Source organism: Charadrius vociferus, unplaced genomic scaffold, assembly GCF_000708025.1.
Source record: "Charadrius vociferus isolate BGI_N301 unplaced genomic scaffold, ASM70802v2 scaffold271, whole genome shotgun sequence".
In the NCBI taxonomy this organism is placed as follows: domain Eukaryota; kingdom Metazoa; phylum Chordata; class Aves; order Charadriiformes; family Charadriidae; genus Charadrius; species Charadrius vociferus.
The window spans coordinates 1,218,340-1,245,915 of NW_009646944.1; the positions used below are offsets into that span (position 1 = coordinate 1,218,340).

Below are 27,576 nucleotides of genomic sequence, written 5' to 3' on the forward strand. Positions count from 1 at the left end.
TTTGCTTTACAAAGCTTGGTGGTAAAAATGAGAATTACAGTTTGATAATCTGTCAAGTTATAAAGAGCAGTCATAGCAGTTGAACAGTCCTTTAAAGAAAATCTGTTTCGGAATATTAGTACTCGCTTCTGACTTGTCAGTGTGCAGGATCAGTAGAGCGATTCACTTGTTGGGTCTCTAACAACTTTCTAGATATAAAAATGAATTGAATTTCCCTGTCGTGATTGAGGACTGACTTGCTTGTTGGCTTTTTCCTCACAAGTTGAGTGACACTTTCTTCTTCTGGCTGAACCAAAGTGTTACATTGTCCTTTTCCAGTAGCAGTGAGGGAAGATGCATGACAATTCCTTTTCAAAGACTGTTACTCAGAAGTTTATGTTGTGATGTGCTCTGACTTGGTTTCTTCAGAAGCAGTGTCATTGACTGCCTATTCTCCACATATTGCTGCAGAAATAGATCGGGGGGGGGGGGCAAATGTCTTCTCCTGTCCATGTGAGGGGCTTTCCATCCTCAGTAAGCACTTTTTTTGTGGATTCCAACAAATTAATGGTTGGGCTTGATGATCTCAAAGATCCCTTCCAACCTCCGCAATTCTATGATTCTATAAATGAGTGTCTCATGCAACTCTGCATTGCTTTCAGTTAATAGTAATTTTTTCTCTGAATGCAGTCAAAGAAGTTCATAGTGGAATTGCTAAGAGATTTTAGAGATTTTTATTTGCATTGTACTGAAGATCTTGCCTACTGCTATCATTAATATCTTGTTGTATCATTGTATTTATAATTCCCTTAGTAATATAACAGTAAAATCAGTAACTACAGGCTATTGCCTTTGATTTTTTTGGAAGAGAAAAATGGAAGTAATAAGAAAAACTGCATTCTTCTGGCAAACTTACCTATTCCTGTGAGATTATCTTCTGGTTAAGGGTGATGTGAACATCCTTTTTTTTTTTAAATATAATTTTATTTTGGAAAATAGAGATTCTGGAAATATGAATTATTTTCTTGAAATTATTTTTGGAAACTTAAGATACAAAGAGCCGGTTACTTACAAATATAGCTTGAAAACTGGGAATACTCATCTGGCTGTGGATCTTCAATCTAAAATCTTTTGTTTTCTTACAGACTGATCACTAGCTAGTCCATAGTTGTGGTTCAAGGTTTCTGCTTATTTATTAGGTTATTTTCCCTGTCATTTGTGAAGATAATGAATTTCTTTTCATTTCACCATCACATGGTGACAGGACTACTTGGATTTTTGAGTAATTTTCCTTGCCTAAATGTGTTCTTTCATAGGAGAGTGTATTACTTTTTTTTTTCTTTTTCTTTTTTCCAGAGCATCAAATTCTGACAGTCTTTTCCCACTTTCTTTTTCTTGCTTGGAAATTCCCTCTGCCCCGCTGTTATCCTATGTTAATGTAGATACTTAGATACTTTTAGGTGAATTTAGTGAGCTAAGTATTTATGGCAGCTGGATTTTGAGGAATTTTGGATGTTAACTTTCAGACTATTTTTCTGTCTTTTCAGGTCTCTGGATGGCAGACCCTGAAAAGAAATGCTGTTTTAAGAGGTATGCCTCATGTAGGCCAAAATATTCCTGACTAGTGTATATATAAATGATAAGGTCATAATTCTAAGGAGTCCCTCTGCTGATCCTCCCTGTAAGCTTGAATTAATACTAGTTTTCAGTGCTGAAATCTCTCTGAAAGTTGAAAACTTGTACAGAGACATTCAGGCTTGTGTTATTGGTGAAACAGTTTTAGTAGAGAGATCTGTAATACACTGCTTACCTTTTTACTTGTTCATCTTAATAGAACGCTGCCTTAGTGGATGAAGTATTGCATGGAGAACACCAGTTGACTATCTGACACGTGCATATCCCCTGCTAACCTCTCCTGACTGTGTGTGTGGGTTTTGTTTGTTTGCTTGTTCTACAATTGGGAATATAGTCCAAATGCCTTTTTAATTCTTTTCACACAGTTCCTCCTGGTGTGATACAAGACTTAACAGACATTTGAGAGGCTTACACCATGCTAACAGTGTGGTGTGATTAGAATAGAATAGAATAGAATAGAATAGAATTTTGTGATCATTTTTGTGTATTAGCTGGTTGTTTGGAACATTGTGTTTGTTTGGGGTTTCATGCTCCAGCACTTAAGGAGACTCCCTCTTCTCTCTCCATTGTTGGTATGTTGTTTCTGAATAATAACAGCTTTACAGCTGTTAGGAAAGCAGTCTCTTAAAAATTGAATTGGATAGCTCTTCTATTATGTCTTGCACCCATTTCGGGATTCATAAGTGGCAGATTTTAAGAAAGTAGGCTTTGTTTGTCTTTCTAAGAGAAAGATTGGTTTCACTCAGTCTTTTCAGGGCTCTTGTTTTATTTTTTTTTTTTTTTTTTTAAACAGCAGCTCTTAATTCTTTTTTAGGCATGATTCAGGTTTCCGAAACTTTGGGTGGTTTCCTATTTCTCTAAAGCAGTACAGTGCTGATTTGTTTTGTTCTGACTCAAAAATAATTCCCAGTGTGAAGTACTAACAACTTGGGTTAAAAGTGGCTCTTAAGCTATTGACTGAGATTCTGGTGTTGCTGGTTTTTATGCTGTGTTTACAAAGGCCCTAAAGAAAATTATGCTATAGAATAAGGGAAGAGATTATTGCTATTTTCAACATTCTTGTTGACAGAAATCAAGAAGACAGTGCTGCAGTATTCTTGGAGGTGTGCATTTGTAGGATGAGAGGCACTGCATGCAAGTTGCAACACAGGACATACCTGTGAGACAACACGAGCACTTTTTGCCAGTAAGGGTGGTCAGACCCTGGAGCAGGTTGCCTAGAGAGGCTGTGGCATCTCCATTCTTGGAGGTTTTCTGGATGAATAGGCCCACAGCAACTCAATTTAAATGGGCCTGCTTTGAGTGCGAGGTTGAATTAGTGCAGTTTGGAGGTTACTTCCAATCTACATTATCCTGCTGAGGGCACACTTTTTTTGCATTTTACATTTCCTGTGAAACAGGTGAGGCTCAGGTTGGTATGTTTTGTTGTGGTTTCTTTTTTTTTTATTTTTAAAGAAGCATCTGTAGTTGAGAAGTATTTTGTGATTATAGAACCGAGGAGTTAGAGTAACTTCTTCCTATTCCAGCAACATGGTTTGAGGGAGAAAGATCATGCTTTGGCTCTTGTGTTAACTTGTTGGCTAGGAAAAGACTGAGGAACTTCGATTTTTTTAATTATTTTTTTTTTTTAAAATCAAATCTCACTGTTCAATCAGTGGATTGAGAGTCTCAGAAAGTTGTTTGCAGTTCTTGGGGTTTATTTGAGATTGCTTGTTGTAGTAGATTACTATTTAAGCAGGTAATTCTGTGCAGTAAATTGATGAACAAATGTGTCCTACCGATTTACCTTGCTTGGCTTTAGCTTCGTAAAAACTAAATTAAGGTATGATATTTCTGTTGTCTGCTAACTGCCCTAGAGGTTTGATGGGACCTCAAGATTTACAGTGTTCAGCTGTGAAAAAGCTGGTTCAGAAAAAGACATTGTAAATGTTCAGATTCTGCTCTGCCCTCTGAAGTTGTCTGCTTTTATGTGGGATGATAACTTTCCTTGAGACTTCTGCTTCTGAACTTGGCTGCGATCCTGTAAAAGATTCAGAAGCTCTTGAGCATGCATCTTCTGTGTAGTGACTGATTGGTCATATTACAAAATAACGCAAATTCAGATATTCTCAGTTTATTGTAAAGGTTTGCTTTTCATACTAACTCCTGCACAGTCTAGTGAGTTTATAAAGTCTCTGTAACAAGTCTCAATTGGGAGATATGTTTTTGTTTTGTTTGATTCCTAAAATTTTATGCAAGAAGACATCAGCCTAGGTAGCGCTTTGGAAAAGTAAACATTGTCCCCTCCTATTATTACTTCAAGCTGGTGTGCGTGACTTTAACCTCAACCTGATTCTGCCTGTTTTCTTTTTAAATTTTAGATGTAAATTTTAGATGTTGAGCTCATGCTAACTTCACTGAGTTGATGTCTCTCTGATTATGACAGGGTAACAGTTGCTTGAAGTACTGAATGAGCAGTTTGAGAGCAGTAAAAACAGTGAAGACATTCAGCTTGTCTATCACAAGGATGGGTGAAGGTAGTGCAGTAGGGTAGTAAGTTCATAGGATAATTCAGGTTGGAAAAGACATCAGGAGATCATGTAATCTAACTGCTCAAAGCAGGGTAAGCTATGAGGTCAGACCAGATTGCTCAGTGCTTTATCCAGTTGTCTGAACATTTCTGAACTCTTAAACTGCAAACTCACTTGGGAATGTGTATTCAAAGACGGTTTTGTACTTTTGTTCTTTTTCTTTTTAAGTTTAGATTACTTGTTTTTGAAGTTTCTGAATTCACTTGTAGCTTTCTTTTCAACATATCGTTGTTAGAGAGATGGGAAGATGAGATTTGTGGAAGATAGGACCTGGAGTTCAGAGCTGGAAAACACTTGTCCACCTTTTCAGAATAAAGGTATTGAGGGGAAACCTGGATTTGCCCAGAAAATAGAAAAGTAGGTTGGTTAAAACAAGCTGGCTAATCTTGGTGGTTTTCAGTCAAATGTCATGTTTTGAACATTGTGTAGTCTTGCTGTTTAGATGCAGTTTTTATGGGACTAACACGGATTAATTGTATGTGCAGAAAGTGTCAGTATTCTAAGCAGAAGGATGTCACTTCATTCAGAATTGCTCAGAGAAATCCAGCAGCTGGTAAACATGCTTTTCCTCCTTTCTTTATGTTACTATACGTTAATATGGTAAAAGTAGCTCTTTGAGAGTGCTACCTAAATAGCAAAAACTGATGCTAAGACTTCTGAAGGATATTGAGATTTTCATGAGATAGATGTCATCTAGCTTTCAGGAGAGGCCAGCAGTTAAAAATTAACTAGGTTTTCAGTTGCTTGGTTGATAAACCCAAATAATATTTCAACTGAAATTTGCAAGCTGATTAGAGTGATGTAAAATCTTAGATTTTTAATAAATAGATTTTTAAATTTGTTACCGTACTCCTAATGATGAAATAATGGGTAGTCTTTATAATAATTAAGGCGGAGTTAAGATGACATAGAAATAGGGTATAAGGATATATTTATGATATGCTTGTCAGCATTAACGTCTTAGAAGATTTTTGTGCCTTCTGTTTGTTTTGAATCTTCAGATCTAATTCACATTTTTCCCCTGCAGCAGTGTACTTCAGTGTATATATGGTTACTTGAAAATTATGTTTGGTGTGTTTTGGTGAGGTGATAAGAACTTGGCTGTCTTATATGATGAAAATGACTGTTAATTTTTGTTTGGTAGTAGGCTATAGGAACATAGGAATGTTGGGACTGCTTCCCACAAGCAGATGTGTGGTTCAAATAGACTAGTACCCCTTCTGAGTTAATAGTTGTTAACATGTTCCAGATAGGAACATGGAAGACATCCTGTATTAGCCATGTACCCACATTGAGGGTTTCTTCCTAAGTATTGTGAATGGTAACTTAGCTTCATATTTTTTAGTATGACTGTATATCCTTTTCAAATACATTTAATGATGAGAAAAAAGTAGTTGATCATGAAATTTGCAATTATGTTCTTTACTTTCCTCTGAAGTGATACAGAACACGCAGGTGATGAGTGTGGAATTACTTTAGGTTTTTAATTTGTTGCTGCTATTAATGAATTTAATTTCTTACATGAGGCTGTAATGTTAGTACTTCTATTTCTTCTTTATATATGTCAGTAGTTTTGCCAATTTTTAAATTTTTTTTGCCCTCTGGGAAGCAACTGAAGATGTCTTTAAGTATATTGTCTAACTGAACTGACATCTCGGTCATCAACCGTTTTGTTGCTAGCTCCTCTCTTCCCTTCTAAATAGGTATGAACTGGTCTGGCTTTTTTTTTTTTTTTTTCCCCTCTCTTCAAGAAGGCCTCCTATTGTTACATGTTAACTGTTATGAAAAATGAGAGGCATTCCAATTTTCTTCTTTTTCCTAAGCCTAGAGGACACAGGTCTCAATTGCACAAGATGCAGTCTACAGTGGAGTCTGACACTGACTGCTTGCTTACAGACTTTAAAAGTTTCATTGCTTATTGGAGATTCAAACTGTGTTGAAGCTACCATGTCTGGGCCTCTCCATCTGCAGAGAAGAGATGGTTCTCTTGTTTCAACAGCTGTAAGAAGCTGGAGAAATCTCTGGCTGTAGGTTTGTCTGGTTTTGAAACTGAGGTGTCTAATGACCTGGAAAAACCTGTTCTCATTCTGCTGCTTCTTCCAGTAGTTTCCAGTTTCTATTCTTTAAATGTATAATGAGACAGGTTTTGTGTCACAGAATCACAGAATGGTCAGGGTTGGAAGGGACCTCTGGAGATCATCTACTCCAATGTCCCTGCCAGAGCAGGGTCACCTACAGCAGGTTGCACAGGATGGCATCCAGGCGGGTTTTGAATGTCTCCAGTGTGGGAGACTACACAGCCTCTCTGGGCAGCCCGTTCCAGTGCTCTGCCACCCTCAAAGTAAAAAAGTTCCTCCTCATGTTTAGACAGAACTTCCTATGCTCACGTTTGTGTTCATTACTTCTATTGTCCACCAGGACTCCCAGGTCCCTTTCCACAGAGCTGCTCTCCAGGAGGTCAGCCCCCAACCCGTACTGATGCATGGGGTAATAGTGATGCATGGGGTGTCATTCTTGAAAGGTGTATAAAATTTTCAAAAGGTTGATTTGACAGACTTACTCTGGATATTCTAGAAGACATGTATTTTTTCCATTGCCAAAAAGTGTATGGTTTTGTTTTCCATTCAGTCAGTGAAGTGTGTATTATCTTTGCTATCCTCTTTTTCTGACATAATGGGCTATAAATGGGCTATATTAACATTTTGTAGTATTTTTAGCTTCTTCATTGTATGGTTCATTCATTGTTCTCATAGTATTATACCCCATCTGAACTGTTTTTTGTTTGTTGCAGGTTTTTCTTTCTAGTAGCAGTGCTTATCTCTGCTGTACTGGGGAAAAAAATGTTGTGCTTTTTCTAGAAAATAAATAATTTCTTTGCTTCAGTTTTCACCATAATGTCTTTGGCTCTTCTGCCTTATTTGTGCTTGAATTCAGTATGTGGTGATCCTGAACACCTTTTTCTGAATTCCTGCCTAGTCAAGTAACTAGAGTTGTATTGATACTGCCTTTTTTAGGTATCCTTATAGTTTAAGTTCTCTTTTGCCTGTCATGCATTATGTTTTCCAATGTGCTGACTTTCTATTTAACTGGTGGTTTTAAGCCATCTCCTGAACTCTTCTTAAAGAGTGATGTTGAATAGCTCTTCCCCTGTGCTATAGAAATGTACTTACCTCATGCAGTAGCTTCTTTAACTGGAGACCTTATGCACTAACTTCCAAGGGTTTAATATGTGGCTGGTTTTCAGTTGGTTAGAAATAAATCTATAGAATACAATTTAGAAAAATAATTCAGTTTCCTAGCATAGATTCTGACCTACCTTGCGCACTGTAAAACTAAGTTGTGCTTTCATTCTTCTGTAATAGCTAGTCACTAGCTTAATTAAGAGATCTCAAATACCATAAAATAAGTTAGATTTTTGTGTCATTTACTTCTTAGAACTAGAAATCTTCCTAGTAATTTTTGTATAGGACAATGCAGATTTTAATTGGTGGGTGTTGGATGTGCTTTTCTGTAGGTCATAATGGAATATGAAGTACTTTTTCAGTGCTGGTATAGTCCATATTAGTGTGAAAGTTTGCCTTTTGATAGTTATTTTTGATTTGTACCACTTCATTAAACATAGAAAAAAACCATGACAAATTAAATTAAAGATCAGACAACCCTGTTACAATATTTCTATGTGAAATTTGGGGAACATGTGTCACCTTTCAAATTCTGAAATATATTCCAAACTAAGCTAGATGAAAACTAGTATTTGTGAGCCAGAGAAAGTAAAGTCACTGTAGTGCAAACAGTGTAAATGGGTGATTTCTGCAGTGCGGGAGCCAAATGTAGTAAGTTTAAGCCAGTTTAGCCTGTTCTGTTAATTAACTCGAATGCTGTCAACTTATTGTAGAAGTACGATTTCTCTTTCAATATATTTTGAAAAATAATATATAGCTATATTTAAAAGGTAACAGTTTGTTAAGGCACGTACTTTGCGTTGTGTTTTTTTTCTAAAAGCAATTGGGATTGCTGCAAAAAAGTTAAAAGAGCTGTTTCGCTTTTAATTTCTGATTTTTATTCCTTTTAATGATGGTTATGCCATTCCTTGCTCTGAAGAGAGAAAAACTTGCTTGTTCAAGATTCTTAGTACAACAAACTGCAGCTCTGCCAGTGAGACTATTTTAGTTTGTAATTTATTCTTTAATTAACTTGAATTTAAATAAAATGGGGTCTCAGAAGGTTTACTTTTCAGCTCCATTATTGAGACAGAGGTTCCAAATAATGCTTTAACTGTACTGGCACAAGACAAACACTTAAAAGTGGGGTTAAACCTACTATGCCAAATCAGACCTAGTTATTTTTACTTTTCAATATCAAAATGCTTCCAATTCTCAAATTGCTTTGAGGATTTTCTCTTTTCAGATTTTTGTGAAATTTTCCCCATTACTAGACTGAATGTGATGACTTATATCACTGGAATAGTAGGGTTTAATCTTAAATCCAAGTCTCTTGGTTGGTTAAAGGAATTTATTAATATCACGCTAGAAAGACTATTTTCTGTGCTATTTAAATTTTGACTCGCAAAATAGTGTGGGTTTTGCATTGTTTCACTTCTCTGAAGTCCTTTAAAAGTTAGTGCTATCATTGTGCATGTGCATGTGCGGTATATGAAAGCCTAAATCTGTATAAACATATCTTTAGGGTTAATTCTAGTTAATAATTTATTCCCAAATGACTTTTACCTGATCACTACAGCTGTGTTACTTTACAATATGTCTTTTCTGCAGACACCAAAGATGTTAACAAGAAAGATTAAGCTTTGGGACATTAATGCCCATATAACCTGTCGTCTGTGCAATGGATACCTGATTGATGCTACTACTGTAACAGAATGCTTACATACTTGTAAGTAGAAGTATAATTAAGTTAAAGAAATTGTTGGGGGTTTTTTGTTTTGGTTTGGGTTTTTTTGTAACTTGTTTTGGAACATGTGTTACTGGGTTTTAGTTGAAATTAAAAAATCTATTGTATTTCAGCAAAAATGATGTGTGCTTTACTAGACACCGCTTTTTTTAAGAGATTATTTGCTTTTTAAACAAAGAAAATAAAGAGAACATTAAAGCTACACTGTGCAAACTTGAAGCCACGTACAATTAGTGGTAATGTGTGCATTCAAGAATGCAGTCTGTCTTCCTGCTAAAGGAATGTGGAACACCTATTTCTCTCTTATGTGACAGTTGATATAGCATATGTTCTCTACCTGAAGCCTTCCAAATGTCTCTTGTTCTCCTGTTCCTCTGCAGAGAGAATCCATAGTTTATTGATAGAGAGTAAGTATATTGTATTGTACCCTAGAAATAAGCTTTTGTTCCAAATTACTGTGAGGAGGTAGTTGTTTGTTGTTATGTAACTTTGTGAGTTTCTATTTTCACATTGGTGAAGTATGCCGTAGTACCTTGCAAAGCCTTAGGCTTCAAGAAAAGGTGTAAGTCCATCCCAGCATCTTTGTTGTTGACATCGTGGGATACAGGAATGCAAAGGTTTGCAATATTCTTACGGAAACCTTGCATATTAGAACCATTCCAACTAAAAATCCAGAAAGATTCCTTCTGAGGAGAAGCACCCTTGTAGTCCCAAGTGGTAACTCCAAAACTGTTCTCTGTCTTGAAACTGAGGATGAGAATATATTCCTTTGCCAAGGTTGGTATCAGCTGAGGAATTAACTTTCAGTCTAGAAAGCCTTCTGTAGCAACATTAAATATCCTCTGTAGCAAAACATAGATGGTTTTACACGTTATATTACAGGGGTTTACTGAAAGTTTTTTTTCTAGCTGTATTCAGAATCCCTGCAATTTACCGATACATCCTTGTCACCCAGGAGTTTCCATTTGTGCAGTTTTATCTGCTCAGATCTTAGATTAGCCTTTCTTTTGTTTATATGCACCTGTATTAGTCTATTAAGCAGTATTTGCCATGCACCTTCAAACATCCCATGTTTTAAAGTGCTTCTGTCACTATATTTTATTCTGATAAAGCTCGTATGTTGTTTGAATAGCGTGATGACTCATAGTCCTAAACTTTCTTGGAAGGGAATTATTTGGTGGCAGTGGCTTTGTGTCCACAAAATGAAAGCTTCAGTAGAGTTATTCTTCACCTAAATTGTCTTAGAAAGGGGAAATACAATGCTCACAAATTGTCAGAGATTACGTTTTTCATTGTATTTCATGTAGAAGTTCTGTTCATCAGCTTTAATGAGTTTGTTGCTCATGTCACGCTTCCATGTCATTTTGGTTATTCTCATGTCCCTTCTGCATCTGTTTCACATATTAATTTCCATGGTGTTCTTTTTGGAGTGTAGAGATCCTTATTTTTGCCCCAAATTCTTTACTGCTGCTATTGCAAGTTGCTACATAAAACCAGTATTATAACAAGTTAATGTGCCTGACAGAGCTAGAGGGTCATTTTTCATTGTTCCTTAAAAAAAAAAAGACAACCAAACCCCCCAGAACTCCTCAGCTGACATCATCTACACCATTTCTTACATTTGCTTATGGAGGGAATTTTTAGATTAATCCACAGTGCTGCAGTGCTTGCTTCAAAAGCCAGGGAATGATCCTTGCTAGCTTCTGCTTCTTTGGTTAGTTGGTTGGTTTGTTTGTTTTCTTGTTGTGGCTTCACCCTCCTTTATTTTGGCTGTTTATATTTTCAGAATACTAATTCAATGCGTGTCCCATAGAACTGCAGTTTTCTGAGAAGAGGCATATAGCCCTGTCTTTTTAAAAAACGTTATACAGCTTGGCATTGTTTGTATTGTATATGTTATACATAGGTTCCTGGAAAAGCATCCTTGCAAAATCTATCCTGAAAGTGCCCTGTCTGTTGAGATAGTGAATTCTCCGCTGAATTACACCACCCTGAATTTTTTTTCTGTTTCTACTCAGAACTTGACAGTTTTTTTATCTTTTCCTCTAATTTCTTGTCCTTCAGACATTCAGAGACACTTCACTTCAGTAGGAAATGTAGTTCTTGAGTCCTTTGGTGGGAGTCACTTGGAGGACCAGTCCTTTGGAGGGACAGGGCCAACTTCTTTTGTAAAACAGAATTTGGGGAAAACCAAGCTTTTTGCTCCCTTTCTTACTTGATTCTCTGCCATATCTTTAGTTTGTTGGTGACCGGCAGGCCTATAAGTCAGTAGATAAAATCTTTTTTAGTAGTAACTCAGTGTTAAGTCTTTCCTAGTTTACATCTCTTTCTTGGTTAGAATTTTAGGTTAGCAGATATATGCAGGTCTTCTTAAACTTTTACATCTTTAATTTGATTTTCATTAGTGTTTACATGTGAAAGCTGTCCTCATACGTTTTGAAAGGGAAAGCCCTTTGTTATGGTATGTTATGTTTGTTATGTTATGAAAGGTATTTTGTGGGTTCATGAGGACCGTGCAAGACCAATGGTATTTCTTGAACTAGATAGAGAAATGAAAAAATTCAAGAGGAATGAAACTGTTCAGAGAGAAAAAAAAAAGTGAGTGAGGATTAACCTTGCCTGTTCCTTTTCTAATTAAAGTCTCTGATATGTTGAAGTGTACTGTAAAAGTAGAAAATGTACAGCTCAGTTCATGCTTACAGTCGGTGCCCAGGTAGCTGTGTAAATGGAGACTGAGGATTTTGGAAATACTAGGTAGTGGAAAAACTCTAGTAATGCTATCGTTTCAGACCGTAGAATGGTTCCCATATCAGCTGTCCCATAGTCCTAGGACTTGCGGTTTCAGGAGAGTTTATTAATCCCAACTTGACCCTGTAGAAAAAATAACTAATCTAGAAGACTGCACTGCCCTCCAATAGACTATCTACTTGCATTTATTTTGATGCTGTGCTCATACTAATAAACCTAATAAAGAACCTGAACCGATTTGTGACAAGTTCAGTTTAGGAGGAGTTAGTGTAGACCTGGTCCAAACTGGAAGATGTACTGAAATGGGACGTTGTTTCAGAAGGTACCAGAATCGTTTCGGTTGGAAGGGACCTTTAAAGGTCATCTAGTCCAACATTCCTGCAGTGAGCCGGGACGTCTTCAACTAGATCAGGTTGCTCAGAGCCCCATCCAACCTGATCTTGAATGTTTCCAGGGATGGGGCATCTACCACTGCTTTAGGCAAGTGTTTTACTGCCCTTATTGTGAAGAAATTTCTTCCTTATATCTAGTCTGAATCTACCCTCTTTTAGTTTAAAATCATTACCCTTGTCCTATCGCTGCAGGCCCTACTAAAAGGTATGTGCCCGTCTTCCTCATAAGACCCCTTTAAGTATCGAAAGGCTGCAGTAAGGTCTCCCTGAAGCCTTTTCTTCTCCAGGGTGAACAACCCTAACCGGCTCAGCCTGTCCTTATAGGAAAGGTGTTCCATCCTTCTGATCATTTTTGTGGCCCTTGTCTGGACCCACTTCAACAAGTCCATGTCTCTCCTGTGCTGAGGACTCCAGAGGTTAACGCAGTTCTCCAGGTGAGGTCTCACCATAGCCGAGTAGAGAGGCAGAATCACCTGCCTCAACCTTCTGGACACTCTTCTTTTGATGCAGCCCAGCATATGGTTGGCTTTCTGGGCTGCGCGCACACATTGCTGGCTCTTGTCCAGCTTTTCATCCACCAGTACCATGAATTCCTTCTCGGCAGGGCTGCTCCCAATCTGTTTATCCTCCAGCCTGTACTGATCACAGAATCACAGAATGGTCAGGGTTGGAAGGGACCTCTGGAGATCATCTACTCCAATGCCCCTGCCAGAGCAGGGTCACCTACAGCAGGTTGCACAGGATGGCATCCAGGCGGGTTTTGAATGTCTCCAGTGTGGGAGACTACACAGCCTCTCTGGGCAGCCCGTTCCAGTGTTCTGCCACCCTCAAAGTAAAAAAGTTCCTCCTCATGTTTAGATGGAACTTCCTATGCTCAAGTCTGTGTCCATTACCTTTTGTTCTGTCACTAGGCACCACTGAAAAAAGCCTGTTCCCATCCCCCGGCACCCATTGATAAGATCCCCCCTCAGTCTTCTTTTCTCTAGACTAAAAAGACTCAAGTGCCTAAGCCTTTCCTCATAAGAAAGGTGTTCCAGTCCCCTAATCATCTCTGCAGCCCTTTGCTGGACCCTCTCCAGCAGTTCCCTGTCCTTCAAAAAAACCCAGGATGCCCTTGGCCTTCTTGGCCACCAGGGCACACTGCTGGCTCATGGTCATCCTATTGTCCACCAGGACTCCCAGGTCCCTTTCCACAGAGCTGCTCTCCAGGAGGTCAACCCCCAACCTGTACTGATGCATGGGGTTACTCCTCCCCAGATGCAGTACCCTACCATTGCCCTTGTTGAATTTCATAAGGTTCCTCTCCATCCAATTCTCCAGCCTGTCCAGGTCACACTGTATGGCGGCACAGCCTTCTGGCATGTCAGCCACCCCTCCCAGTTTTGGGTCATCAGTAAACTTGCTGATGGTACACTCTATCCCTTCATTCAGGTCACTGATGAATGTATGGAGTAGGAATGGACCCCAGTACTGACATTGAGGGACACCACTTGTTACTGACCTCCAACTAGACTCTACACCACTAACCACAACTCTCTGAGCTCTATCTGTCAGCCATTGTTTAATCCATCCCACTGTCCATTCATCTGACCCACAATACCAGGGGTTGGCCCGACCCAGGTGCAGGACTGTGCACTTAGCCTTGTTGAACCTCATGATAATCCATCCCACTGTCCATTCATCTGACCCACAATACCAGGGGTTGGCCCGACCCAGGTGCAGGACTGTGCACTTAGCCTTGTTGAACCTCATGAGGCACACACGGGCCCACTTCTTGAGTTTGTCCAGGTCCCTCTGGGTGGCATCCCATACCTCAGGTGTGTCAGATGCACCACTCAGCTTGGTGTTGTCAGCAAACTCGCTGAGGGCACACTCAATCCCACTGTCTATGTCATTAATGAAGATATTGAACAGTTCTGGTCCCAGTGTGGATCCTTGAGGGACAGCACTTGTCACTGATCTCCATCCAGACATTGAGCCGTTGACCGTTACCCTCTGGATGCCACGATCCAGCCAATTCCTTGTCCACCAAATAGTCCACCCATCACATCCGTATTTCGCTAATTTAGAGAGGAAGATGTCATGGGGGACTGTGTCAAAGGCCTTACGGAAATCCAGATGGAGGACATCTGTAGCTCTTCCCTTGTCTACTGATGTAGTCACTCCAGTAGAACGCCACTAGGTTGGTCAGGCAAGACTTGCCCTTGGTGAAGCCATGCTGGCTGTCTTGAATCACCTCCCTGTCCTCCATGTGCCTAACATAGGCTCAAGGAGGCTATGTTTCATGATTTTCCCAGGCACAGGGGTGAGACTGACAGCTTGGTAGTTGCCAGGGTTCGCCTTTTATACCCTGTTTAAGAATGGGTGCAATGTTTCCCTTTTTCCAGTCACCGGGGACTTCACCTGACTGCCATGACTTTTCAAATGTCATGGACAGTGGCTTGGCATTTACATCAGACAATTCCCTCAGGACTCTGGGGTGCATCTCATCAAGTCCCATAGACTTCTGTATGCTCAGGTTCCTCATGTGGTCACAAACCTGATCTTTTCTTACAGTGGGAGGGACTTTGCTCCAGCAGTCGCTGTCTTGAGGTCCATCCATTCAATAGGTGTGGGAAGGGAGGTTGCCTGTGAAGATTGAGGCAAAAAAGTTGTTGAGCACCTCAGCCTTCTCCCATGTGTTGTTATCCGTTTGCCAGTTGAGTTCATCAAGGGACGCGTGCTGTCTTTTACTGGCATACCTGTAGAAGCCCTTCTTATTCTTTGCGTCCCCTGCCAAGTTCAGCTCCAGCTGCACCTTGGCCTTCCTGTGCAAACTTAATGTGCAAAGCTATGAGGCTTGGTCACCTCTACTGACAACAGTACTGTCGTCCTAAGTACCTAAATACAATGCAGAACGCAAACTTACTATGCGTCATTGACTGCTGCATAATTTTTTTGGTATTAACAGGTGTTTATTTAATTGTACTATCATATTGTCTGAGAGGTAGATGGCTCTACAGTTACAGAAATTGTTCCATTTTATGTGGTAAGAACAAGTGCATAAATACCAAGATTACATGAACTGCTGCTCTTTGAGAAAAGCTATCCCCCTCCCCTTTTCCCCCCACATTTTTGAGTTGTAACTTCACGTGAGTCAGGATATCATGTAGTAGTGTATATTATGAGTACTCTTTGTAGAGTGGGGGGGTGGGAAAATGTAAATTTTTTACTTTGAATGAGATACGGATGATGGTGTATATGCATATGGAAACAGTTCCAAAAGTGTGCAGCTTTATAATGAACGACTACTTCAGCAACTTCCATCAGGGCATTTTGTAAATACTGTAGGTCTGTGCCCATGTAATTTTTTTTTTCTGGTGGAAGTTTAACTGTAGTGTAGTCTATGAAGGTTAGAATTAAAATAGCACCTAGATATCCACTTTTTGAAAGTTTTCTGTTCTCTTAAAAAGTATCCAACTTTGGAATAATATTTTTTGTCTTAATTTCATTGCCATTGTACACTTCACTTCTGTATGTGGCCATAGTTAAAGCAGGTAGGCTTAGTATCTTAATGGCATACAGTTCCTGTAATATCATTGGTGCAAGCTGAATGGTGCAAGCAATATGATGTTGACATGCTAGAAATTACTGTTCTAATAAATTACAGAGTGGGATTATGTGTTGTATGCTTTACTAGAAATACACTGGCTAGGAACGGGTGCCTTAATTCTAGTACATCAATTCCCTGTGTCAAGAACATTAATGAAAGGTATTGGAAACTGTATTCTGCATGATTAGACATCATGCTTACATGACGTAAAAAATGAACTTTGTGTAAATTTTAATTTGGTGCATTGCTGTGACTGTATAAAAACAAACTTTTTTTTTTCATTATGCTTATTTCTTTTTAATTATGAATTTCCTTGTTATTAGTCTGTAGAAGCTGCCTAGTAAAATATTTGGAGGAAAACAACACCTGTCCAACCTGTAGAATTGTTATACATCAGAGCCACCCGTTACAGTATATTGGGTAAGTATGAAAGCAGAAGTGCAACAAGCTTCACTCTAGACTGATCCAGCTTCTTTAATATAGTACAGCTTTCTCCTCAATTTTCTTACTTGCTTATCAGCATGTTAAACATTGAAAAGTAAGGTTGAAGGTGATTGCGGAGATATGGGATCAAACTTTGCTATGAATTTGCAACTCCTTGACATCTGTTAGCTTCTTCCAGACTTAAAATCAAACACAGTATGCACTTTACTCTTTAATTTCTGTGTGAGTTTTAATGGGATTTAGTTGTTCCTCATTTTATATGCTTGTGTTGTAAAAGTTACATAAATCAAACATTTGTAGAAACTAGATTTTTACAAAATCCTCAAAATAATTAGTCTCAGTTGAACAGTGTCTGACAGAGTAATGAGAGAAATAATTGTCAGTTTTATTGTTCAGTTAATCTTTCAAAGGTCTTTTTAGTTCATAGGAACAGGTAATAAAATGGCACCAAAATATTAGGCCAGTGGCTTTAATTTCTAGAATGGAACAATCTTGTACTTTATATTTTGATCCCCACACAGACTGCTCTCACTTTCTGACCTAACATGGATGTAGTGTTATTCATTGTTTTCCTTTTTTTTTTTTTTTTTAACCAAGTATTTTTGGTTTGGCTTTGTTTTGTTTTGTTTCAAAAAGACATTCCCTTTCTTTCCCTTCAGTGCTTTCGTTTCATTTTACTGAACTGTAATAACTTTTACTGATGAAGATCCATTGTGACAGTGTGTTTGCACTAGCTGTTACATACCAAGTAATGTTTTGCCTACCTTTATAAAGAATGTGCTTTTGTTTGTGACAGTTTTCAATGTGCCTTTTTCAGTTTTATAACAATTTCAGAAGCACTGCTTGTAGAAAATGAGTGTTGATTTCTCTTTGCTTTTACAGAAAACTGTTGATGTTCTGCACACACTTGTGTTGCTCATGCTGATCCTGATTCAGGAGCCTGAAACTGGTTATGCAATCTCTGTATTTGAAGAATAATAGTGTACACTGATAACGCATTATATGATACACTGATAATACCCTATACGAGTGTATGCTTTGAAGAGATAAGTATATGCCAATAGACAAGAATGAATAAAAGACACTTAGAATCATAGAATGGTTAGAGTTGGAAGGGACCTTAAAGATCATCTAGTTCCAATCCCCCTGCTATGGTCAGGGACACCTCCCACTAGACGAGGTTGTTCAAATCGCTATCCAACCTGGCCTTGAACACTTCCAGGGATGGGGCATCCACAGCTTCTCTGGGCAACCTGTTCCAGTGTCTCACCACCCTCACAGTAAAGAATTTCTTCCTCATAGCTAATCTAAATCTACCATCTTTCAGTTTAAAACCATTACCCCTTGTCCTGTTGCTTCACTCCCTGATGAAGAGTCCCTCTCCACCTTTTCTGTAGGCCCCCTTTAGGCACTGGAAGGCTGCTAGAAGGCTTCCCCGAAGCCTTCTCTTTGCCAGGCTGAACAACCCCAGCTCTCTCAGCTTGTCTTCATAGGAGAGGTGCTCCAGCCCTCTGATCGTCTATGTGGCCCTCCTCTGGACTCGATCCAACAGATCCATGTCTTTCCTATGTTGGGGGCTGCAGAGCTGGATGTGGTACTCCAGGTGGGGTCTCACCAGGGTGGAGTAGAGGGGCAGAGTCGCCTCCCTCAACTTGCTGGTCAAAGGGGCCAGGAAACAGCATCAGGTTGAGAACAGCTAGAAAGGAGTTCGCTGCTTTAAAGGAAGTATTTTGCTTGAACTAGTTATAAAATACTGCCCCTTCAAGACTGAAACAACCTTTGCCCAGCCTACTTTTGGATATATATATATTTAAAGATTTAACACTCAGGAGTTACACAATATGTCTTAGAATGTAGATTTGCACTCCTGTTCATCTCCCTCCATCTGGAAAACAGTTAAATCAAATGTATCTCCTATTTCAGATTTCTAAATGCTGTTAAGTTCTCACCTCTCATCTAATACTGATGGCTGATCTACTCATTTATATTGAAATAGTTTTGGAGATGTTCCCGCAATCCATATGTGACAATTGAAAATCCCAGCCTGTGCAAATGGGATTACTACTGATTGAAATGACATGAATTTAGAATTAATGATACTTTGATTCTTCTTCTAGTGCAACTTAAAAGATTGTAATGGTTGATTGTAAATCTCTTGATTTGTCACCATTTCTGTACTTGTTCACTGGTCTCCACTACTGTGAAGGGCTCATATCAGGTGATGAGAAGCCTGAGACTACTTATGTAATCCTCTTCTCCTATTTAAGTCAGATTCAGAGTTTGGAATTGCACGCTCTATTGGGGTAGTGACCTTGCAGCAGCCAATACAGACATTTGAAAAGTTTCTGATTTTATTTATCAATTGGAATTAGGGTAGTATTGTGTTTCTTTCAGGCAGTGGCTTATTTTAGACTAAAATGGAATTTTATCTAGGTGAGCTGGAATTAAAGTTTAGAATTGGTCCTGCTGCTCCCGTTGCAGTGGGATTATTACCTTTCTTTTACTTGAGCCACACTACCTATACAGGCTTCTGAGCTACATAATGTTGCTCACAGTTAAAATGTTGGCTTTTAAGAGGAAAGTAAAATTTATTGTTGTGATCTTTTTCTGTGAACTGTTTTCTTGCATTTTTTGGAAAAGCGAAGTAAATTTAACTGAGTAGTCTAGAAATCTGAGAGAGGAGTCTGTAGGGGTAAAAACCAGAGTATCCTTGATTCTTTTGTGGAAAAAAAAAAAGTTTCCCTCAAAGTTGTAAAAAAAATTTTGGCATTATTAGTGACATACTTGCTTTGATGTGGGAGGCTACGCTCCGTGGCGCATCATCCTCCACACGTCCAAGACAATTTTTCCTCAAACTTCCCTTGGGTTTCTGTGTTAACCTGTACTTTTTCATAATTTGTTTCATGTTATTGTCCTCTCTTGTTTGAGATAAATACTCATTTGAGAATTGAAATTCTTCTTAAGTGAATTTAGAGATTTTACATCAATTTAGTACTGGAACTTTTTTAAAGATAAACGTTTTGAATCAAGTTGATTGACTTAAACTTTTGATTTTGTTTTCTTTTGTTGCTAGTCATGACAGAACAATGCAAGATATTGTTTACAAACTTGTGCCAGGCCTCCAAGAAGGTAAGCGGTGGTATCACCTTTTTTAGAGGTTGTTTTGCACATACTTCTTGAACACTTTAAAAAAAAAAAAAAAAGTTTCAGGTGATGAAAATTGGGGGGTGGTGTGGGTGGGAACTGAGGAAAGATATAATGGAAAACCCTATTCCTTCAGTTGGGTCACTTCTAGTGATTAGTTTAATTTCATGCCTGTGCTAGCAGCAATTGGAGGTGGGGGGAGGGAAGGTGGGGTATTTCTTTGAAATGTATTATGTGAAGGAGAATAGTAGTTCAGCTTTTGAATGTTGGTACACTGTAACTCTCATTTGCTCTTGTTAAACTGTGTACTTAAACCTGTTGTGCCAGCTTTCTAGAATTCTCAGAGGTAGAATGTAATGCAGGACAGCTTTTAGTTTCAGTGAAGTTTATGCTACTGTGTGAGTCCTTTATTAGCAGGTAACTTTCAAGTTGTGTTTTTGTAATCCTCTTTGAGACTGGATCTGTTCAACTAAAGAAGTGCTTTATAATAACTGCTCAGTAATTTTTTGTCTTAATATATTGTTACACCTTTCATTTAAATAGAGTATTTCAATCCATTTAAGCTGCAAAACCAGTACATTCTCAAAATCAATAAAATTAAAGAGATTATTTAAAAAATATTTCTAGCGTGTTGAAAATCAGAACTATAAATAGAAATTAAAAAACAATGGTTTGAAATATTGTGGGAGGGATTCAAAATAAGGTATAGTGTTTTAAATATTGTGTCATTCTAATAGCACTGCTATAATAGTAGCTATACAGAAGACTTTTTAGTATTCTAACTCTGAAAAATAAAATGAGGGATGACTTGATAGAAGTGATAGAAGAGATAGACAGTGATAGAAGAGCAGTAAATAGTGACGATACCACTATTTGTCGGCAAGACTTTTTCACTTAAGAGGGAAGGGATTTGGAATAACTTCATCAATATTGCATTAGAACTTTATTACAGGGATTATTATTTACAATTTTAAACAGCGGAAATGAAAAAGCAAAGAGAGTTTTATCACAAACTGGGCATGGAAGTTCCAGGGGACATCAAAGGGGAGACTTGTTCTGCAAAACAGCACCTAGATTCCCATCGAAATGGTAAATGGTCCTTTACTTATTCTGTCTTGGGCGGGTGATGGCTAGTAAATTGATAAACAGACCTGTTGGAGGTATGTGGTTTATTACCATAACAATTGTTTTATATGCACAATACAGTGAGTGTAGGATTGTTGCTTTGTCCCTTACTTGTGCAGAGAGCCTTTTAGTCAATCATAGCATATTACTCTTGGCAAAGGAGATCTCCATAATAGTGTCTACATGGGTATGCTATAAAATTACCCAGGTTCTGAGCTGCTAGCAGTTGAACTGAGGGTTGTGCTCTGTATGTAGTCCTCTATTTCATGCACAGGGCTGTTGGCAGCTGGCATTTCCTAAGCAGATAAGCACAATTTGGGAAAAGCAAAGTTTATTCTGTATTGCAGTCCTGAACTGTGCTGTTTAAATCATATTAGAATTACAAGGTGCTATGAGTGTTATCCCATGTATCTGGTTTCTTATCTAAGGTGAAACTAAACCAGATGAAAATTCAAACAAAGAAACTTCTGAGGAAAAACAGGAAGAAGATAATGACTACCACCGAAGTGACGAACAGGTGAGCCTATCAGGCATGTTTTATTTTTATCTTGTATTGTAGCTTTAATGCTTTGGTAGGCTAACAGAGAAGAAAAATAAGTGTTTCAAGATACTTTTTTCTGTCCTCTGATACCAACAAGATGCAGGGTTGTCCAATGCTTTTGTGTAAGTATGAGTTTCATCTTTGGGTTTTTGCAGGAATGGAGAATACGTTAAAGACTTTTGTATTAAGGTTTGTTAGTTCTGACTGTTTATGAATTTCCAAAGTATTTATTTGCTTTCAAAACAAATTCAGGTTATTTGGTCCCCCTTCTGAAGGAGTGTATCCTAGTGTTATTGTGATACATTGACCTGAATGTGTGTCAACAATTATGAGTAAAACCTTTTACTCTTTTACTAACTTACTATTTATTTTGTTTTAAACTTCTAATACTAAGACAGTGTTAGCCCTATACCATAATGAAAACCAGGAAGTTCACCATTAAGTTTTAAACACAAAACATGTTTGAAAGTGAAATCTTCATTTAGGATAAGCAAGTCATCCCTCTTATGTTTTCCTGTTGAGTGTGTAAGGAGTCAATTAAACTTGGATTAATTTTCTTTTCAATTATAATGTAAGGGAACTTTCAAAGGGATTGTACCTAATACTAGATCCTCTTAGTGCATAAAGTAAATCGTCACAAAGAGCTTAGACTAAGTAATGAATAGCTGTATGAGGAAAAGAAGTGAGAATAGAAGCACAGAAATTAGAGAGACCTTTTTGGGGGATAATCTTTAGAATTTTAAAAATTTATTATGTCATTTGTAACTATTCTGTTTAAACTTCTCTTTTAAACATGTATTAAAATTTTGTTTTAAACTGGATTTAGCAGTTGCGTTAAAGGCAAGAAGTTAGTTAGAAGCAATCATTAAATATTGGCAGTAGTATTCTTACTGTTTATCTTACTCTAGCTTTACACATAGGGTCCTCTTGAAGTATTGGCAGCCTGTGAATTTGGACTGGAGCAGCCGTGTTCCAGCATCAAAAATTCTGTCTTGCACTTTTTTTATCTAGGTCTGTTTTGGTTGCAACAGTGCTTATCACTAAAATGGTAAGGTGTTAGAAATTTTTTTTTTTTTTTTAATGGGACTACAGGTATTTGAGTTTAAGGAATACTAGTATTGTACTTTTTCACTTTGTTGTATTAACAAAGACTGCATATAGAACACATAATAAGGACTGCAGAAAATTGTTCCAGCCAACCCTGACTGTTCGCTTTTTTTGAAGGTAAGCATCTGCTTGGAATGCAATAGCAGCAAATTACGTGGATTGAAACGGAAATGGATTCGCTGCTCAGCACAAGCAACAGTTTTGCATCTAAAGAAATTCATTGCCAAAAAACTTAACCTTTCTTCTTTTAATGAGGTAATATTTTAATTTTTTTAAATTATTTTGCAAATACAAAAACCTTATGAAAAGTGTGGGATTGTTCGTTTGCAAAGGAATGTCTTTTAGTCTAATTTTATTTTCAGAAAACACTGTTTCTTGAATTATATTTTATGTAGCCATTTTCTTTTTCTTTCTTGCATCTGTACAGGACTTGTCACTTAGTTTGCAGTGCATCTTTTCATGTCCATATATAAATAGCTGAGCTAAAAGCCTTGGTTATGTGCTTCCACATGTGTTGAAATGGACTCTGGCAAGGGGCTTTGTTTGACAGGTTGTAGTCAGGTATACCACATCCTTTCAGAAATTCCACACTCAGTGAAGGGAACAGGCAGTAACAAACACTTTAATGGTGCTGAAGCCCAGCTTAATAGAAGGCACCAGAAATACTTTGTTCCTTTCTGTGCTCTCAGTGAAGCTCAACGCAGAGTTGCTGCCTACCACAAGCAGGGTGTTATCAGATACCTACTTTTCCCTTTGTTTGCAGGGAATACTTGGAATCATGGGAAGAATTTATGGTGAAAGGTACAAAAAAAAATGCAATTCTTTGCACTTCTCCTAGTTCAGATTCAAAGTTAACAGTGGTGAACATATGAATGTGGCCTCTGTTTACTGCTTTGCTGGGTCTTGGTCACAGTCCTAGACATCTCAATTGACTCTCAGCTTGATATCTCCCAACCTCACATTATGTCACCATTTCACTGAATTTCATTAAGACTTTTCATGCAAATCATCTGCTTTCAAGTCCAACATGTCAACACGTTTCTGCTCAAACTTTTCAACAGCCAATTTGCGTCTGTATCACTCTTTCTTCCTAGCTCCTGTACACTTCAAACCAACACTCTGTCTTATGGTTGGAGTATGTCCCCAGACTCTGCTAGTCTTACCTGTATGTTCTGTCTTGTTCTCAGCTGGCTTGGAAGTGATTGACTCCTGGCAGTAGCCCAGCAGCAACATAGCTACCATCACTGTTCAAAAGGGGATATTTTTTGTGCGTGTGTGTTTAATCCCTCCATTCCACTGTGCCAGTCTGTGATTTAACAACCTGCTTGACTTTTACCAAAGGAACAAACTTTCAGGAGTACTGTTTATTCCTTTGCTATCCCTCCCTAGCTTCTTAAAGAGTACATGAATTGTGGTGTAGTCAGTGTTCTAGTGCCAAGTAATGGGTAAGTAGTAGAAGGATTTAAGCTTGTGGGCACTTAGTTGATTGCTATATACTATTGAAGGTTTGACTTATTGCCAATTAGATAAGCCATGTAAGTGGATTGCATGCACATTCAGGCCTTTCTGGGTTGTGTGGTAAAGCATTGGTAATATAAGCTACCTTGGTGGAACTTATTGTTTTCATGCATGTTCCATATTTTAATTCCCATTCAGTCCTCTTCACACAATATTCCACACATGGCCTTTCAGCACTTTATGTTGAGAAAAGACATTCTATTTTCTTTCTTGGTGCTATTTTTGTCTGCACAGCAAAAAAATCTTGTCAGACATTTGTAGTATTGTCTGAAATATGTTGTATCATCCTGTGTCCCCATGAATTAACTGTCCTCTTTGTTTTGTCAGCTGGACATATTATGCAATGAAGAGATTCTTGGCAAGGACCACACACTCAAGTTTGTAGTTGTTACTAGATGGAGATTTAAGGTATGACACAGTGGTTCCAAGTAAATCATGAAGTGGCCAAATAAAATATTTATAAAATATGCATCATTTGGAACTATACTGCAGTAACGGCAAACTCGATAAATAGATACTTTAATAAATACCTAATACAGCATCCTTAAACACCAAGTATTAATTTTGTTTCCAAGAAAACGAAGGGAAGAGGAATTAAGTATTAATTGCAAGGGAAAAGGGAACACTGCATCAACCATCAAATTCTTATTAAGTCTAGCAAAGGAAGTGGAAACCACAAGAAAGTATTTTTAGCTATTTCAGGTAAAATTGGTTTTCATAGTGGAGCACTGGAACAGGCTGCCCAGAGAGGTTGCGGAGTCTCCCACTCTGGAGACATTCAAAACCTGCCTGGATGCCATCCTGTGGAACTTGTAGGTGACGCTGCTCTGGCGGAGTGTTGGACTAGATGATCTCCAGAGGTCCTTTCCAACCCTGACCATTCTGTGTGTAGAAAAGGCAGAAATTTTCAACACAGCTCAAGAAAGCTGTTTTACTTCTAAAAGAGAGGTAATAACTGCAGTGCTTGTCTGCCTTAGTTAAGGAAACTTCTAGCAGCATTTAGTAGGCATAAGGAAGGCTGGTTAAAAAGTCTGAGTACAGCTTTGACTTGCTGCTTGTGATTTCTTTAAACAACGTCCTTGAAACTGAATAGTAAACAGTGGGATATTCATTCTAAGTATTAGTTATTACATTAATAATGGCAGCTCAAGTGAAATGGGTGTAAGAATGAATTGCAAAATTGAACACTTAGGAGGCTAGTCACACCTACAGTTAGTGAATGTGTATCTGGGGATATTTGAACTAGGAGTTAGTATTCATAACAGACAAGCCACACAGTCCAAGCTTACAGTGTACACTGGGGTAAAACCACTTGATGGCTTTAGATGCATATCTAGAAGAGGTGCAGGTAGGAGTAGGGAAGCGTTTTTCTGTCTGTAGAAAAATAATTGACTTGCCTAAGAGTCACAAAATAGAAGTCAATGGTCAGTCTTTGAAATGCAGAGAGGTCATGAGTGGAATCCTACTGGAATCTGTTTTGTATGATGTTCCTGAATGACCTGGAAAAGGATTACAGTAGTGTGGTAATAGTGCACTGACAACATTGTGGTTATTTAGGATAGCGAAGACCACACTGATGCCAAAAGATTGAAGCAAGCCTTTACAGTTCTGAGTTACAGGTGATTAATAAACACTTTAAGTTCAATGTAGGTAAATATAAAGGATACAAAGCAAATGTTAGGGACTTTTATTGGGGGGGGGAGGGGTGGGAAGGGAACTAAACAAGAGCATCAAATTGATGTGCATCTGTACAAGTCTACTATTCGCCTTTATCATGGAAATGTATGAAACTGTGAGTCACATGGAAAAGGGAACTGCGGATTGCCTTCTCAAGTGAAAGACGTGGGGGATGTAAAATGAAACTGGGAGGTGGGAGGTCCAGAACAAACAAAAGGAAGCAATTCTTTACATGAGACACACAACTCCTTGGTGCAGGATGTTGTGGATGTAAGAAGTTGATGTACTTATAAAAAAGCAATGGATACATTCACAGAAGAGGAATCAAGGGAGAGCTTGTAAATATGAAGTACCACATCCTCCTATGCTGCTTTCTGGACATCTTCATTTCTCTCTTACTGGGAATGGGTTTTCCAAGTTAAACAGACCTGGTAGAACTGATCTTAAAATGATCAGCTCCTGAGACAAAAGGGAAAGGATTCTTCATCTCCTGTTTGAGCTCCACAGTTGAAATTGCATCTTGTCTTTGTCTTGGTGAAATTTTGACAGGTCAGACAGCTACTCTGATAGTTCATTTACACTTTAGTTTATGCATCAAAAGTTTTGCCTACTGAACAGATTAGTTCTGGTTTTGTTTCTTAAATTATCTGATGTTTCTGTCTTCCAGAAAGCACCTCTACTGCTACATTACAGACCCAAAATGGACTTGCTGTAAGAGAACTTTATTGTCCTTCTGGACAGAGTTTTTTGCAGAGACTATCATCTGGCACCTTCTTAGTGCATCACTAATAACATGACACAAACCAGCCGAATAATTCTGGAAGACTGTAGGGCTCTCATAGCAGACTGTCCTTCTGAGTATTTCTTCTAGGGATGTGTTGCCTAGATTTCTGGATAGAAAATATTTATACTTTTTTTGTACGGAAGAAAGAAGTCGCAACTCAACAAGACACTACCAGCACTAAGTTTACAGATACTGAAAACACTTCACAGTTCCATGTAGCTCAGCCTGATTTATCTCTTACAGTTACAAAGAAATAAGTTAGAGTGTTGTGGGATGATTTAAAAATGTTGCTTTTGACACCAAGTTGCATTTAGTTACTTTTCACATTCTGAAACTTTAAAAACTATATTTTTGCAAAGTGTTACTGTCTTATATAGTATGCCTGATTGCATTGGCTTTATTCAAGTTATTCTGTAGAGCATTGAACATACCTAAGGATGTAGTGGCTGGTGATAATTTATTATGCTGCATTGAAAACTTCTGAAAATCTGGGAAACCAATAAGTTTGTCATTTTTGCCCAGTTACTGCTCTCCCTCACTTTGTGTTTTAGTAAAGTTTTGCTACTCCCCTATGCATGTTGATTTGGTAAGATTAATAGAAATCATTTCAGTTTATTTTAATGTGCCCTGATATTGTGCTGTGGCATAAATTGCACCACATAACGGCAAATACTCAAAAATGCTAGATTTGTGAACTTTTTTAAAAAATAAACATTTCTTATGTAGTCGTGGCTTGCAGAAATCAGTTTTTAATTTAGAGAGAATTTGCTCTCACTAACTATTGAAACGCTGTCTCTTGGGCAACTTGGGGTGATATTGCACAGTTTTCATTTCACTAATTAAAAATTCATCAGATCATTTTGTGCAGCTTTATATTTCCTTTCCCTGTTCTCTTACAAAACCATAGCATTTTCTTTAGCGGAATTCCTAGCTGTCTTGGGGGAGGCTGGGGGGGGGGTGTCAGACAAGATTATTTTAGCACCTTCTGGCCTTAACTGATAATTTTGCTTGCATCAGCCCTAATGGATGCAAGGTAGTACACAGGCATGTATGTATGTGCGCATACATCTATACATACATAAACTATGTATGTTATAGAACGCACCCTCAATAGCACTTAGCAGGGTTCACTGCACTTTTTGTAAGGCTTTTTGAAATAGTTGTTTTTTTAACAACAGTAGTTGAAAGTGATTTCTGCAAGCTGTATACAGTATAGCATATATAGTATGACTGTAAGAGTATTTGTCTGGTACAGGTGTCAAGTCACTGAAAACAGGTTATGTCATATTACTGGCAGCTGGAAATAGTTAACCTTCTAATTTTTGGAAGAGGTTTCTGGTCAGCTGAAAATGCTAGTTGGCCTTCCTATTATTAAACCCTGTTATTTTTTGATAAATTGTCTTTGGATAAGA

General features: G+C 38.1%; 1 protein-coding gene across 1 annotated transcript; it reads left to right on the top strand.

Moving 5' to 3' along the window:
• The first annotated feature begins 8,965 nt into the window (after positions 1-8,965).
• Positions 8,966-26,562, top strand: PCGF3 (polycomb group ring finger 3). Its single transcript, XM_009895071.1, has 8 exons — positions 8,966-9,074; positions 16,148-16,244; positions 19,342-19,397; positions 20,391-20,501; positions 20,966-21,054; positions 22,303-22,440; positions 24,031-24,111; positions 26,048-26,562. Exons 1-8 carry the CDS (start codon positions 8,966-8,968, stop codon positions 26,093-26,095), a joined length of 729 nt encoding a protein of 242 aa, XP_009893373.1. The 3' UTR covers positions 26,096-26,562.
• The last annotated feature ends 1,014 nt before the right edge of the window (positions 26,563-27,576 follow it).